The sequence below is a fragment of the Populus alba genome, chromosome 17 (assembly GCF_005239225.2).
Source record: "Populus alba chromosome 17, ASM523922v2, whole genome shotgun sequence".
In the NCBI taxonomy this organism is placed as follows: domain Eukaryota; kingdom Viridiplantae; phylum Streptophyta; class Magnoliopsida; order Malpighiales; family Salicaceae; genus Populus; species Populus alba.
Genome location: NC_133300.1, coordinates 3,745,278 through 3,760,033, shown reverse-complemented (window position 1 = coordinate 3,760,033; position 14,756 = coordinate 3,745,278). Strand labels below are relative to the sequence as shown.

General features: G+C 30.7%; 1 protein-coding gene across 2 annotated transcripts in view; it reads right to left on the bottom strand.

The window, feature by feature from the left end:
- LOC118057020 (UPF0481 protein At3g47200-like) overlaps positions 1 to 10,527 on the bottom strand; it is a 29,224-nt gene extending 18,697 nt beyond the window's left edge. The window contains exons 1-2 of one of the 2 annotated variants that reach the window (XM_073405910.1): positions 9,500 to 10,527; positions 4,673 to 6,169 (exon numbers count right to left, since the gene is read on the bottom strand). In XM_073405910.1, the coding sequence (XP_073262011.1) occupies positions 4,826 to 6,169; positions 9,500 to 9,667 (1,512 nt within the window). In that variant the 5' untranslated portion in view covers positions 9,668 to 10,527 and the 3' untranslated portion in view covers positions 4,673 to 4,825. Of the gene's footprint in view, positions 1 to 4,672; positions 6,170 to 9,499 lie in introns of those variants that run through there. The other variant, XM_035069467.2, reaches the window with a different exon arrangement.
- Between the last annotated feature and the right edge of the window lie 4,229 nt (positions 10,528 to 14,756).

The window sequence follows — 14,756 nt, the reverse complement described above, 5'->3', positions numbered from 1 at the left end:
GATGAAATATTCCACCGATACCACAAGATCCCCATATACATTCATAAAAATAAATCACAAAGACCAATACTAGAACAATACAATGTTAAAGGGTCAACTAAAAACAAATTGAGGAACCAAAATGAAAAAAAAAACAAAAGAAAAAGAAACTTAGGGATTTTAAAAAAAGGAGCTTTTTATTATGCAAATTCACATTGAAATCTCTCCCATACCACAATAAATGATAAATCTTAGTTTTTTTTTAATAGTTATTATCATATGCATTTATGTTCATATTTTTACACTTATAATCATTGTCTTATGTATGCAATTATGTTTACAACAGCTGGAGATATGTTAGAAAAACTGCATTAACTTATTTTTTAGAAATTGTATTAATATTTTAGTCTCTTTTCAAATTAGAGGTAATTTCGTGTCAAATTTCTTGTCGAATCAAATTATGTTAAATAGAAATCTCACGTGATAAAGCTTTCAAGCTTATATGAAAATCTTGATTGATACAACTGTTACTTAGAGGATTTGTAAATCTAAAAAAAAACATATAAGAGAGATTTTACCATTTTATATCCAAATTTATTCTTGTAATTTGATTCATCATTTTTAACGTATTTTTAATACACAAAATTTATGTATAGTGTTAATTAACTAGCTAGTGAATGCTAATATCATAGTCATTGTCATATGCATTTATGTTCATTGCCAGCTCTTGTGTTTTCTTTTGTGATCTGTCACTCTCACATTAATTATATATTGACGACATACATTTTATGTCTCATTCATTTAATGTTATAGTCAATGCCACCTGGTTCGATGTACTTTGCCAGCACAGACATATATTGGGAAACAAATTTAACCTATTTTTTAGAAATTGTATTAATATTTTTAGTTTTTGTTAATAAAGATAATTTTTTTTTACATATTAGTATTAACATTTATTTTATATATATAATATCTTCCTTATGCAAAGTTAAGTGTATTTAAACTTGGTACCTAGAAGTTTTTTAAAATAAGAAAATATGTTTATATATCGATTTTAATATTTAATTTGCATCTATGTTCATATTTACGTAGCTGACAATTTTTCATCCACCTGACTGGAGATAGGAAAACGTGTTTTCCAGTCTGTCCTCTCTATTTTTTTCGTTCCCGTGTCACCACCTGTGAGGGGGTATTTACAGTGGTAGAGAGAGTGGGAGCTACCTATCTCTGTCCAGTCATGTTGTTAGGGCAGCTTTTATGCAGCTCCTCGTAAGGCTTGTCTCCCCTCCCTCTTTTATCATGGTGGTAGGCCATGAGGGGGTGTGGGTTATGTCAGAGCTTTTGAACAAGTGGGAGGAACTAGGAGAAGAAAGAAAGGGAGAGACGTTGCAAGGAAAGGGAAGAAAAACTTCCTTTTCCCGTCGGTGCGCGTACGGGAAAAAAAAAACATGGTGTCGTTCAAAACGACACCATTTTAAGCTCTATTTTTATTGAACAGTGCATGAAATAGTATTATTTTATACAAAACCCGGTGTTTTATTTTAAAAAAAATGGTGCCAAAAAATTTATTTTAAAATCAGTTTTAAATTTTTTATTTATTTAACCAAGTATCAATTGATTCTAAAAAATCAATTCAATTATATCCTTATCAAATGCAAACATCAACCTTGAAGTTGGTTATTTTATTCACTTTTATCCTTAATTTTAAATTTGTACATTTTGATTCCCAATTGACCAATAAACTTTAAATTTTGTTAATTTAGTTCTTGATTCAGTCAATTCTAACCCTTATATTTAGACACATTTTCCAGTTTGGTTATTGATTTTTGAATTTCTTTAATCAAGTTTTTATAAAGTATAATGTTGGTGGGCCTGTTCTGGTGTTGGAAAAAACAGTAGGTTTTTTCTTTTAGTTAGTTTCTAGTTGACAAAATTTTATTAATATTCTTTTTCAATTACTATATAAAAAAATAATGTTAGAAAAGAAATAACAGAAAGAAGAAAATATATAATCATGTTCTAAATAACCTGTATCACTATAATCATGTTAAATATTAAAAAAACCATGTTCTTTATTCATTGCCTAAATATACTTTATTAACTTTTTTTTTTCTTATTTATTAATATAATTAATATTAATATAGATTAGGTTGATGACCCAAATCCATCGATTCCTTCACCTGAAAAAGGATCAGCTAGGGCTGGATTTTTTTTATTATTGTATATTCTAGTATTTGTGTCTTCTAGGGTCTCTTTTTGCTTGGTTCATGTTGATTTTGTCGATGTATTGTATTTGTTTCGGCTAACTCCTGGTTATTGTTTTTGCCTTTTCGAGGCTTTAACTTGAAATTTTAAAAATATTAGAGTCACACCATTTACAATCTAGAGTTTTAAGTTTTTCCTTTCATTCTATCTCCTCCTCCTCCTCCTTGTCTCGTCTCCCCTCTATTCTGCTTCCCCATCCTTTTGTTCTCTCTTTTTTTCTCCCATGGCGATGGTTCCTCCTTTGGCTTTAATTTATAGCCCAAGGAAAGCACTGCGGTGATAATGGTCGCTGGGATAGCAGCCATAAAACGTGCCCCATAATTGGAGCAATTTGCTGCAAAACATATCCCTGTTTTATTGCTGAAAATGACTTTCTTTGAAGGAGACAATAAATAGTGCTTTTTAAGAAAACGTTGCCGTTTCAAAATTTCAAAATGAATGTTTTGACAATTTTGTAATCAAGCCCCCGTATGAATTGTAATTGGATCCCTTGATTTTACCGCCTTTTTTGGTTTGGTCCTTGATTTTGGATTGTTTCAATTAAGTCCCTAATAAGCCATCAAACTTCAATAACTATGTAATTAAGCCCCTGATTTGATCAAATCAACTTTTTTAAATTATAATTGGACCCCGAAACTTTAATTTCTTCCAATAAAAGCCTAAATTGACTTAAAAATCAATTTTTCTTGTAATCAAACCCTCCATAAATTCAATTAAACCTTAGATAAATATTAATTGAGTCATAAACATCTGATTTTAGACTTTTCTTCCCCAACTTGAATTTTCTTTGTCAACAGGACTCTTATCAGTCAAACATATACTGTCAAATTTCAACATTTTGCATTTTTGAACCCCCTCAACCAAGTTTGTCCTTTTTTTCCAGCATTCTAGCATCCTTTTCTTGCTCCTATTATTATTTTTTATTTCTTTTGAATATTTTTTGATATATTTTTTTGTACTTTCTCATTTTCATTTTTGTTTTGTTTTGTGGGAACCCAAAAATGCGTAACAACACGCATGATGCTCACAGTCCGGTGCCGACCACCGGAACTAGCAAATTCATGGTTCAATGACCACGCACACCAGCGGCTTCGTCTCGTTCAGTGCACATGCGAATCGGATGATAAGATTAATTTAAATAAATATATCGTTAATTAATTTGTTGTTGCTTATAAATATATTTAACCTGCAACCTTTTTTTTCCTTACAGGTTACGTCTCTTGGACATCAGCCGAGCCCAATGAAGCTGTTTGTAGAGACGCACGTGCGGAGTCAAGACCGCTAAAAGAAGGTGCAACAGTTCATGGACAATCATGCTCAACACTTCGTGGTATGTTCGTTCAATCATTTTATTTTGTAAGTTATTATTTTATTGAATTGAATATGATGATTTTTTTTTTTTAATTTTCAAGAGACCTATAATAGCCGGTTGAGGGAGAGATATGGGGACGATCGTTTGACCCATCCGGATTTCGATACGTATTTGTGGATGGAGGTAGGATCGTCTGATGGACCCGATAAAAATCGGGTCTACGGGCTCTCCAACACTTTGGCCAAAAACTTTCGGGCGACTAGTAGTGTCTCAACCATTGAGAGCTCTCCATCAGTATCGAGCACCCAGTCTGAGAAGTTCATGGCCTTGAAACAACAACATGAATGACTCTCGACGGATTATGTTCAGCTCCGTCAAATGGTCATGAACATTATATCAAAGATGAGTGATGATACATGTGCAGCCCTTTTTTGGCATACGGTTCCGGGAACAACTAGCCTCCTCCTCCTCCTCCTCTTCCAGCTTCGTCGTTAATCTAGTTTAATTTTGTTTTTGAAACACATTAAATTTGTAATGAATATTTGGATGAATATTATTTAACATTATTTTTATATTTTTAATGTTTAATACAATTTTATTTGGTTAATTAGTTTTTTTTACTATTAATAAATAATTTTTAAAAAAATATTTTAAAGGCAATACCGATGGCCTAACAGATGGAACCAAGCCGTCGGTATTTTACCGAGAGTTGCAAAACAATTACCACCCATGCCACAATCACCGACGGATATATTCCATTGAATTACTGACAGATATATTCATCAGTGTTGTACAAAGAGTTCTGAAATATTTACTGTCCATGACACAATAACCGACGGCCAGTCCATTAGTGATTTACCATTGGAAATACAGACGGAATAAGTCTGTTGGTAAAGTTCTCGTGGGAAATTATTATTTTTGGCGCACTTCCCCCGTCTGTAAAACCGTTGGTGTTTGGGTTTTTTTTATGATCGAAGTAGCGACGGACATTGGAATTACCAACGATTAATATTTCGACAGGCGTATTCCGTCAATAAAAATATTATCAACAAATTATGTGTCTTTCACCGACGGATACATCTGTCGGTAAAACTATTTAATGCTGTAGTGGTAATCGTTAATCTGAATTATGTTTTGATGTTCCGACAACTTATGAAGTGCAAACTCGATTACAATATTATTTGTTCAGAACTACACAAACCCAAATTTTAACAATAAGAATCCAATTCATCATTACGTAGGAATAATAAAGCTAAACAAGATAAAATCCTAGAATGCCGATTTTACGGAAGCTATAGTCTGTATGAAAGTGAGGATAAGCAGGATAGCTGCTGCAACAGTTGCCGTACCTCTCCAAACGTTGGGAAAATATAAATGTTTCAAGGTTGCTTTCATACGGTTAAAGCGGCTCTTACAGTGGGCATTTATCACTCTAGAGATATCACCGAAACAAGTGCAACTGTCATCAATATTTTCGCAAAAATTGTTAATTATATTTGAAACTGCGGCATCGTCACCTAGCCAGTGGAGAATGATTCCCTTTCGGACAAGCAAACCCACGTCTTCTGCACTGTCGATAAGATGGTCCATAAACTTAATGTAACTGCATACGTAAGCTTCAGACGGGTAGCAGCACTGCTCCAAGGCCATGATATTTCGTACAAGACGTTCGAAGCTGTGATCAACTTTCAACTGTGGAATTTTCAACACTCCTTTCTCAAATTTTATGTTGACCAGGCATTTGTCTTGGGTGGCCTGAAACTTCACTCCTGCCTTGCGAAGCATGACCGCACTATATTTCAGCTTGATAGAATTAAAACTCCTTGGCATAAAACTGGATCCATTCAGCATAAAACTCCTTAGTAAATCAGTGAAATGCTTGCTTTCCTGAATGGTTTCTGGCCGCTGTGAAAACTCGTGCTTTCCAAAATGACACCGTGCAAGATCAAGAAAAGGAATGGCTGTAGCATCCTGGCTAGGGGGAAACATGTGGTCATATATTTTCTGAATAATGAAGAATGGCAGTTGGTTTTCAAGTAGCATCAAGTCTTGTCGGATGTCAGATGTCATCATGGGCTCAAAATTCTTAGGACCAGGTGACTCCAAGAAAAACTGAATGATGAAGACAGCATCCAGCACGATCATCTCTACGAAATCACGGCTCTCGATTTCGATTTTCTCTGAATAACAGCTTCGGAGACTCTCTTCTTGGTTCTGAATGCTGACCATAATATCAGAAATTTTCTTCTTATCCATCCCAACCCGTTCAGTAAGCTTTTTGAAATATTTCAGTTTCAACTTTTCCATGGCCTCTGGTCTTGTATTTTCGCGGTGAAGAGGACCTATTGAAATCAGTAGTGGAGAGTAGGCTTTCCCATTTACGTGTCGAAGCGGTTGGGGCACCCTGTAGATGCAGCACTCGGAATCTCCCTGTTGAGTGCACATAAATAGAGCCATCTCAAAGTCTGAAGCAAATTCCGCGTCAGTATCTTTTCCCTTGTTTGAAGGACTTGCCTTATCCTCTTCCATATTTGATGCTCTTGCCTGTTCAATATCGTTTTCCATGTTTGAAGCACTTGCAGTGAAGCTATCCTTTTCCAGTCTGCAGGTTAGCTGAAACAAACCAAGAATGCCTAAAAAGCCTAAATAATTAGCATTGAACATGCACAAATTTTCAAAACTTTTTCACTGTGACACATTTTCTCCTTCTCTACCCCTCTCACTTTAAATCATCCTTTTCTCTCTATTTCTCACTTGGTATAACATTAAATAGCCTAAATAACTAGCTAGATTTTGTTCATGTATATAATTAAATTTCACACTATCAAATAAAATTGATTCGTACCAATAATTAATTAAGTTCATTAAGAGTGTTTGAAACAGTGATAGCGGTTGCTTTTCAAAGTGTTTTTCATTTAAAAATATATCAAAATAATAATTTTTTTAGAATTTATTTTTGATATCATCACATAAAACAATCCAAAAAAATAAGGACAGAGACTTTAAAGTTGTTTTTTAGAATTTGAATAAAGATGTTCTAAAGATAAATCTGTGATCAAACCATCCAAATAATGATATTTTTTTATTTTAAAAACTCATGCTTATAATAAAATAAAATATGTTTTTTTTCATAACAAAAAAGAAATGAATGAATAAGGAATGATATTTTTTATTAAATGAATGTGTTTTTCTTAATCATTTAAATCATTGAAATTTTTTTGAATATTTATTTTAATTAACTTATGTTTTGATTTATAAAAGAGAGATACTAATAAAAATGACATTTTTTCTCAAAAAAAATGCATGAATTGAAAGAGAAATTCTCACCAGAGAAATAGATGTTTTCTTCAAAGAACTTAAAACATTTGATTTTATTAGAATATTTGTTTTAATTACCATAGAATTCAATTAAATAATTTCAAAAAGGCAGCAACACGTAGGCCTAAATTCTGCAAGATAACCTATATATTTATGTTTAGTTTGATCCATGTGGGATCATCAAGCCTATATGAAGAGAGAGGGGTTCTGCCTAATTTCTTAGGAGTTTTTAATATTTAATGTGTTTTATATGGAGAACAAATATAGAAAAAAAATATTAGCTTCCCAAAAATAGTATTTATTTGGGTAATTTATCTAGATTTGATCAAATGCTACGACATGTGTTGTATATGGATCAATTTAGCTGAAAATTTATAGGATAAAAAATAAAAAAGGTAGGATAATTAATGGCAATAAAAAAAATAATAAATTTAAAAGAAACAAATAGTAAAAATAATTTGTCATAATAAATAATACTTTAAGGGTGACATTTTTTTTTAAGTATAACTAACTTTATACATGAATCATTCACACTAGTACTAATTTTTAAAATCTCAAACTTTATTTAATTACAAGATAAAAACTATTAATTTTCCATTTTCCACTATACTCGCAACTACTTCCACAAATATAAGACATAAGTGTTCCTAGATAATGATAATATATAACAATTTGTACATGGACTATTTAAGTAATTGATACAATATTATAAATCAAGATAATGCTAATATATAACTATTTTCCTAGATAATGGTAATATATTTGTGTGCGTATAAATCAAGATACGCGAGTAATTAAATAAAAGATCAAGAACCATTTGAAAAGTCAACAAATAAATTTAATATATGAAATAACTGTTTGAAATTGGGTTTGAAACTGTGTTTCTAGTAAATTAATTTATTTGTATTTAAAATTATTTTTTATATATTTTTGAATTATTTTTTAAATGCTGATTTTAAAAATATCTTTTTAAAAAATATATTTTTTTAGTAAAAAATACTTTAAAAATAAAATCATTACCACACTTTCAAACACCGCATAAATGTTTATACAACTATAGCCGGTGAATACTTATCTTTTCCTTTATGTAAACCGATGGCAGAATGAATTGGTATTCTTTTCACACATTAATGTAATGGATCTTCCATTGGAATGTTGTCTATCCTGATTCTGATAAGGGCTAGCTATCACGATACTAAAATTATAATTTGTAAAAAAAAATCCATACATTCTTGTGGTCTTAACAATTATGACAACGGATTAGAATGATTTTTCTTTGGTGATGCAATGATATTAGAAAATGGAGATATTCTTCTGTTCTATGATCAGTAGAGGAATATAACCACGTATATGCTGCAATGGTTTTAGAAAATAGAGATATTCTACAGTTCTATGATCAGGAAGGGTTGTTTTTGTATTATCTTAGAGAGGAAAGTTACGTTTTAATTTGTACAATCCGATAATTAAAAAACATTACATCTGTCACAATTACATGAATCTATAGAAACTTCAATTGCATTTATGTCACTGTTCTAGTATTACGAATTCATAAATAGATCAATACAATGCAAAGCATTTGTGGCAATCTTGTATGAATGGCGCCCCAATTTTTCAAAACAACAAATCATCTGCAATTTGTTACTAAATTCTGGTGCATAGCATTCCCAAATTATCTCAGTCTAATGTTAAAATTAATTAAAGCAAGAAATTATATAATGGCATGCAACATTTTCTAATAGTTGTGGCAAGCAAGAAACTTTATTTAAAAGGTAGCATTACTGTGCATGGACCTCACCAATAATAGCATTTAAAAGGTAGGGTTGTTAAAGTTAACTCAATGCTGCTTTTAACTCGTGGAGTGGAGAGTGCATCACTCTCCATTTTTCACTTAAATGATAGAAACTTTATTTATTTATCACAACAAATTAGTGCCACAAGGATGTTCACTTAAAGTTAAAAACATCGATTAAGTGGTAAGTAATTAAATGTTAAGTATTGAAATATTAAAGGTAATTTGGGTAATGGGATCCGATAAATCTTAAATTGATGTAATTGAAACGAAAATGGATGATCCATGTTACTGGGGGCAACATTAGGTGTAATAAAAAGGGAGAGGAAATTAATAAATAATGGTTTGAAAGGAAAGACAAACTTATATAGTCGGCTTTTTATAAAGTATAATGCTGGCGGGCCTCTTCTGGTGTTGGAAAAAACAGCAAGTTTTTCGAGAGTTGCAACATTTACAATCTAGAGTTTTTAAGTTTTTCCTTTCATTTTACAGTCTACTGATAACCTCTCGATCCAACACTCAACTTTCATCTCCCTCTTTCACTATAACACACTTTCTCCTTCTCTACTTGTCTTCTTCTGACTCGTTAACAATCTTCCTATATATGCAATTGCTTAAATTGTATTAAAAAACCAGACCGGACCTAGTTTAGTTCTTTAAAAAAAAATGAAAAACAAAAACGTAACTACACACACCATGCCCCTTTATAGGGAAAAGGTAAACTTTATGGGTAGAATGCTTATACATATATTAAACCATCTAATTTCTGAAGAGCTTAAACCAAATCCAAAACATCGTACGTAAATTTTCGAAGAACAAAACTAGATAGTGCTGACCTGAGGGAGATCAGTGGACACTCTCTGTAGAGATATGGTCCCAAGTCTCTCTCTCTCTCTCTCTCTCTCTCTCTCTCTCTCTCTCTCTCTCTCTCTCTCTCTAAGTCTCCTGCCTTGAAGGTATGGAAACTTCGATACAGGACTATGGAAAGATGTTATCTGCAGCATCCATAATCAAAAAGCAGCTTTAAATTTGCCCTTTAGAAAGTGCTAACGCAACGGACAGTATATGGCATGAGATTCTCAATGCTTGTGCCAAGGATGAGAGACTTCAGGATATTGCTAAGCAAGAAGTCTGTGTGGTAGTTGGGAATGATGTGTGGCTGGGTAATTCTTATCTTGCTGTCTGGTTTCCTAGAATTTATAATCTTTCTGAAGACAGTATCCTCAATAGCTAATATGGGTGTGTGGGATAGTTTTTTTGGGATATGGAACTTCAGATAGAGAAAAGCTCTAGGAGGTAGAGGGCTAATCGTTTTTAATTCTCTATTTGATAAGGTTTCTGTAGTGGAATTATCAAGTGAAGTTTGTGGACAAAGTCACAAAAAGACTGTTTATTTCTACGTGTAAAAGTGGTTAAAAAAATTTAAATTCTTTTTCTTATTATTATTAAATTAATATATTTTTAATGTTTTTAAATTATTTTAATAAGTTAATATTAAAAATAATTTTTTAAAAATAAAAATATATTAATATTTATGTTAATATAAAAAATTATTATTATTTTTTTTTTAATAAACAGTGTATAAAACAGTATTGTTCTATACAAAAGCCAGTGTTTCATTTAAAGAAAATGACGCTAAAATATCTTCTCCTTCTCTACTTGTCTTCTTCTGACTTGTTAACTATAGATTTTTTCCACGCGAGTAATTATTTTGTCAGAATTGTGTCGTCAAATATTTCTTATTTACGTGAGATTTTTTCCAAGCGAGTAATTATTGTTTCATAAAAAGAAACAATATATGCCATACCTAAGGTCTCAGGATCTAGTACGAAGACTGGTTGTATAAAAAAAAGATATTAGCACTTTATATATATACAATATTTAAGATAAGCTGCATTGTTTTATAAAATCTAAGGTCTTGTTGTGGTTTTTAATTATCCGTTGCTCTATAGTTTAAAAAAAATCCTCTGTAAGAAGATCACTATTTTATTAGGTAAAAACCTAATTGTTCTATATCATCAAAAGAAATATCTTTTTAATATCATAAATATGTTTTACGTATAAATTCGTAATCCCTGATATTCAAACAACACAAAATATTTTTTTTGAAATTTTTTGAAATATTGACCAAATTCTCGTGACTTTAATAAACTGGTTATTAAAGCCAAATTGCATGCTAAAATATATATATATATATATGTATGAAAACCAGGTATTTGAATACAAGATTTGTATTTTTTGGTATAAAAATACCAACCAAATACTAAGCAAAATTTAGTAGAAAAATACAGAAAAAATTACAATTTTCAAAAAGGAATTGTGTATAAAACAGTATTGTTCTATACAAAGCCAGTGTTTCATTTAAAGAAAATGACGCTAAAATATTTTCTCCTTCTCTACTTGTCTTCTTCTGACTCGTTAACTATAGATTTTTTTCACGCGAGTAATTATTTTGTCAGAATTGTGTCGTCAAATATTTCTTATTTACGTGAGATTTTTTCCAAGCGAGTAATTATTGTTTCATAAAAAGAAACAATATATGCCATACCTAAGGTCTCAGGATCTAGTACGAAGACTGGTTGTATAAAAAAAAGATATTAGCACTTTATATATACAATATCTAAGATAAGCTGCATTGTTTTATAAAATCTAAGGTCTTGTTGTGGTTTTTAATTATCCGTTGCTCTATAGTTTAAAAAAAATCCTCTGTAAGAAGATCACTATTTTATTAGGTAAAAAACCTAATTGTTCTATATCATCAAAAGAAATATCTTTTTAATATCATAAATATGTTTTACGTATAAATTCGTAATCCCTGATATTCAAACAACACAAAATATTTTTTTTGAAATTTTTGAAATATTGACCAAATTCTCGTGACTTTAATAAACTGGTTATTAAAGCCAAATTGCATGCTAAAATATATATATATATATATATGTATGAAAACCAGGTATTTGAATACAAGATTTGTATTTTTTTGGTATAAAAATACCAACCAAATACTAAGCAAAATTTAGTAGAAAAATACAGAAAAAATTACAATTTTCAAAAAGGAATTGTGTATAAAACAGTATTGTTCTATACAAAGCCAGTGTTTCATTTAAAGAAAATGACGCTAAAATATTTTCTCCTTCTCTACTTGTCTTCTTCTGACTCGTTAACTATAGATTTTTTTCACGCGAGTAATTATTTTGTCAGAATTGTGTCGTCAAATATTTCTTATTTACGTGAGATTTTTTCCAAGCGAGTAATTATTTTGTCAGAATTGTGTCGTTTGCATCTATGTTCATATTTACGTAGCTGACAATTTTTCATCCACCTGACTGGAGATAGGAAAACGTGTTTTCCAGTCTGTCCTCTCTATTTTTTTCGTTCCCGTGTCACCACCTGTGAGGGGGTATTTACAGTGGTAGAGAGAGTGGGAGCTACCTATCTCTGTCCAGTCATGTTGTTAGGGCAGCTTTTATGCAGCTCCTCGTAAGGCTTGTCTCCCCTGCCTCTTTTATCATGGTGGTAGGCCATGAGGGGGTGTGGGTTATGTCAGAGCTTTTGAACAAGTGGGAGGAACTAGGAGAAGAAAGAAAGGGAGAGACGTTGCAAGGAAAGGGAAGAAAAACTTACTTTTCCCGTCGGTGCGCGTACGGGAAAAAAAAAACATGGTGTCGTTCAAAACGACACCATTTTAAGCTCTATTTTTATTGAACAGTGCATGAAATAGTATTATTTTATACAAAACCCGGTGTTTTATTTTAAAAAAAATGGTGCCAAAAAATTTATTTTAAAATCAGTTTTAAATTTTTTATTTATTTAACCAAGTATCAATTGATTCTAAAAAATCAATTCAATTATATCCTTATCAAATGCAAACATCAACCTTGAAGTTGGTTATTTTATTCACTTTTATCCTTAATTTTAAATTTGTACATTTTGATCCTCAATTGACCAATAAACTTTAAATTTTGTTAATTTAGTTCTTGATTCAGTCAATTCCAACCCTTATATTTAGGCACATTTTCCAGTTTGGTTATTGATTTTTGGATTTCTTTAATCAAGTTTTTAATTGACCTTCAAACTTCAATATTTATACAATTAAGCCCCTTATTTGACCAAATTAATTCTTAAAAATTATAATTCGATCCCCAAACTTTAATTTCTTTCAAATAAAGCCTAAATTGACTTAAAAAATAATTCATCTTGCAATCAAACCCTTCATAAACTAAATTAATCTTTCAACAAAATCTAATTAAGTCCATAAACATCTAACTTTGTATTTTTTTTGCTCAGATTGAATTTTTTTTTTATCAAAAAAGCTCTCATTAATAAAAAATATACTGTTAAATTTTAATCTTTATATTTTTAAAATTTGTTCAACAATCTTTGATTATTTTTTTGAGTACTTTTATACCCTCAAACTTTAATAGTTATATAATTAAGCTATTGTTTTCGGAGTGAAATGTTAATGATTGTTTTAAGTTGTAGAATTTGGGTAATGGGACAGGGTAAATTTTAAATTGATACAATTGAAAATGAAATGGATGATCCATGTTGGTGGGACCAAGATTAGCTGATTAGGTGTAATAAAAAGAGAGAGGAAATTAATAAATAATGGTTTGAAAGGAAAGACAAACTTATGTAGTTGGCTTTTTATAAAGTATAATGTTGGTGGGCCTGTACTGGGTGTTGGAAAAAAACAGTAAGTTTTTTCTTTTAATTAGTTTGCTATTTGGCTAAATCTTATTAATATTTCCCTTTAATTACTATAAAAAAAATAGTGTTGGAAAAGAAATAACAGAAAGAAGAAAATAAATAATCATGTTCTAAATAACTTGTGTCACTATAATCATATTAAATAATAAAAAAACCATGTTCTTTATTCATTGCCTAAATATAATTTATTAACTTCTATTTTTCTTTCTTATTTATTAATATAATTAATAGTAATAGAAATTAGGTTGATGACCCAAATCCATCGATTCCTTCACCTGAAAAAGGATCAGCTAGGACTGGATTTGTTTTTTTATTGTATATTCTAGTATTTGTTTTTTCTAGGGTCTCTTTTTGCTTGGTTCATGTTGATTTGGTCGATGTATTGTATTTGTTTCGGCTAACTCCTGGTTATTGTTTTTGCCTTTTCGAGGCTTTAACTCGGAATTTTAAAAATATTAAGGTTACACCATTTACAATCTAGAGTTTTTAAGTTTTTCCTTTAATTTTACAGTCTACTGATAACCTCTCGATCCAACACTCAACTTTCATCTCCCTCTCACTATAACACACTTTCTCCTTCTCTACTTGTCTTCTTCTGACTCGTTAACTATAGATTTTTTCCACGTGAGTAATTATTTTGTCAAAATTTGTGTCGTCAAATATTTCTTATTTATGTGAGAGTGCTAATTATTTAAATGTCACGGTTATCAATAATAGCAATAACATGTAAAAGTGTATTATTTCATCAAATTGTTTTACTGTAGTACTAATTTGTTATTTATTTTAATTATGTGTATTAATTTCCCAATTTGTTGGTCAAAGCAATTTAAAAAACAAGAAGTCAACAAACGTATATCATATAGTCGGTGATTTGGTTTTATTATTGTTGACATTAAAATATTAATGGTATTATTCATTTATTGCTATTAATATTTTTATTATGGTTATAATAACAATATTATTATTATTGATAAATATAAATATAGCACAGCATGGCATGCAGCATCAACCAGAACACAAGGCACATGGCAGAAGTCAGCCATCAGAAACCACTAAATCCAGCAGAGGGACGACCAACCAGAGATCAATATCAGCCAAGACTGGTAAGGAAATGGTTCTGTTCATGGAAATGCAACACCATGTAAAAAACAAACTTGGAATTTGCGAAATAGAACATCAGCTAAAGTGCAATTGTCTTCAAAAATTCTTTTGTTTCTCAAAAGAATTAACAACAAAGAAATAAAAGAACAAACAAACAAATAAAAATTTGCTTGCTTGGACAACCGGAGAAGTTTGCTAAAAAAACACGAGCATAAACAGTCGGATGGAAATTCGTTAACTTAACTATTTTTCTTTTCTCTTTTCTTTTCTTCTTGATTTTCT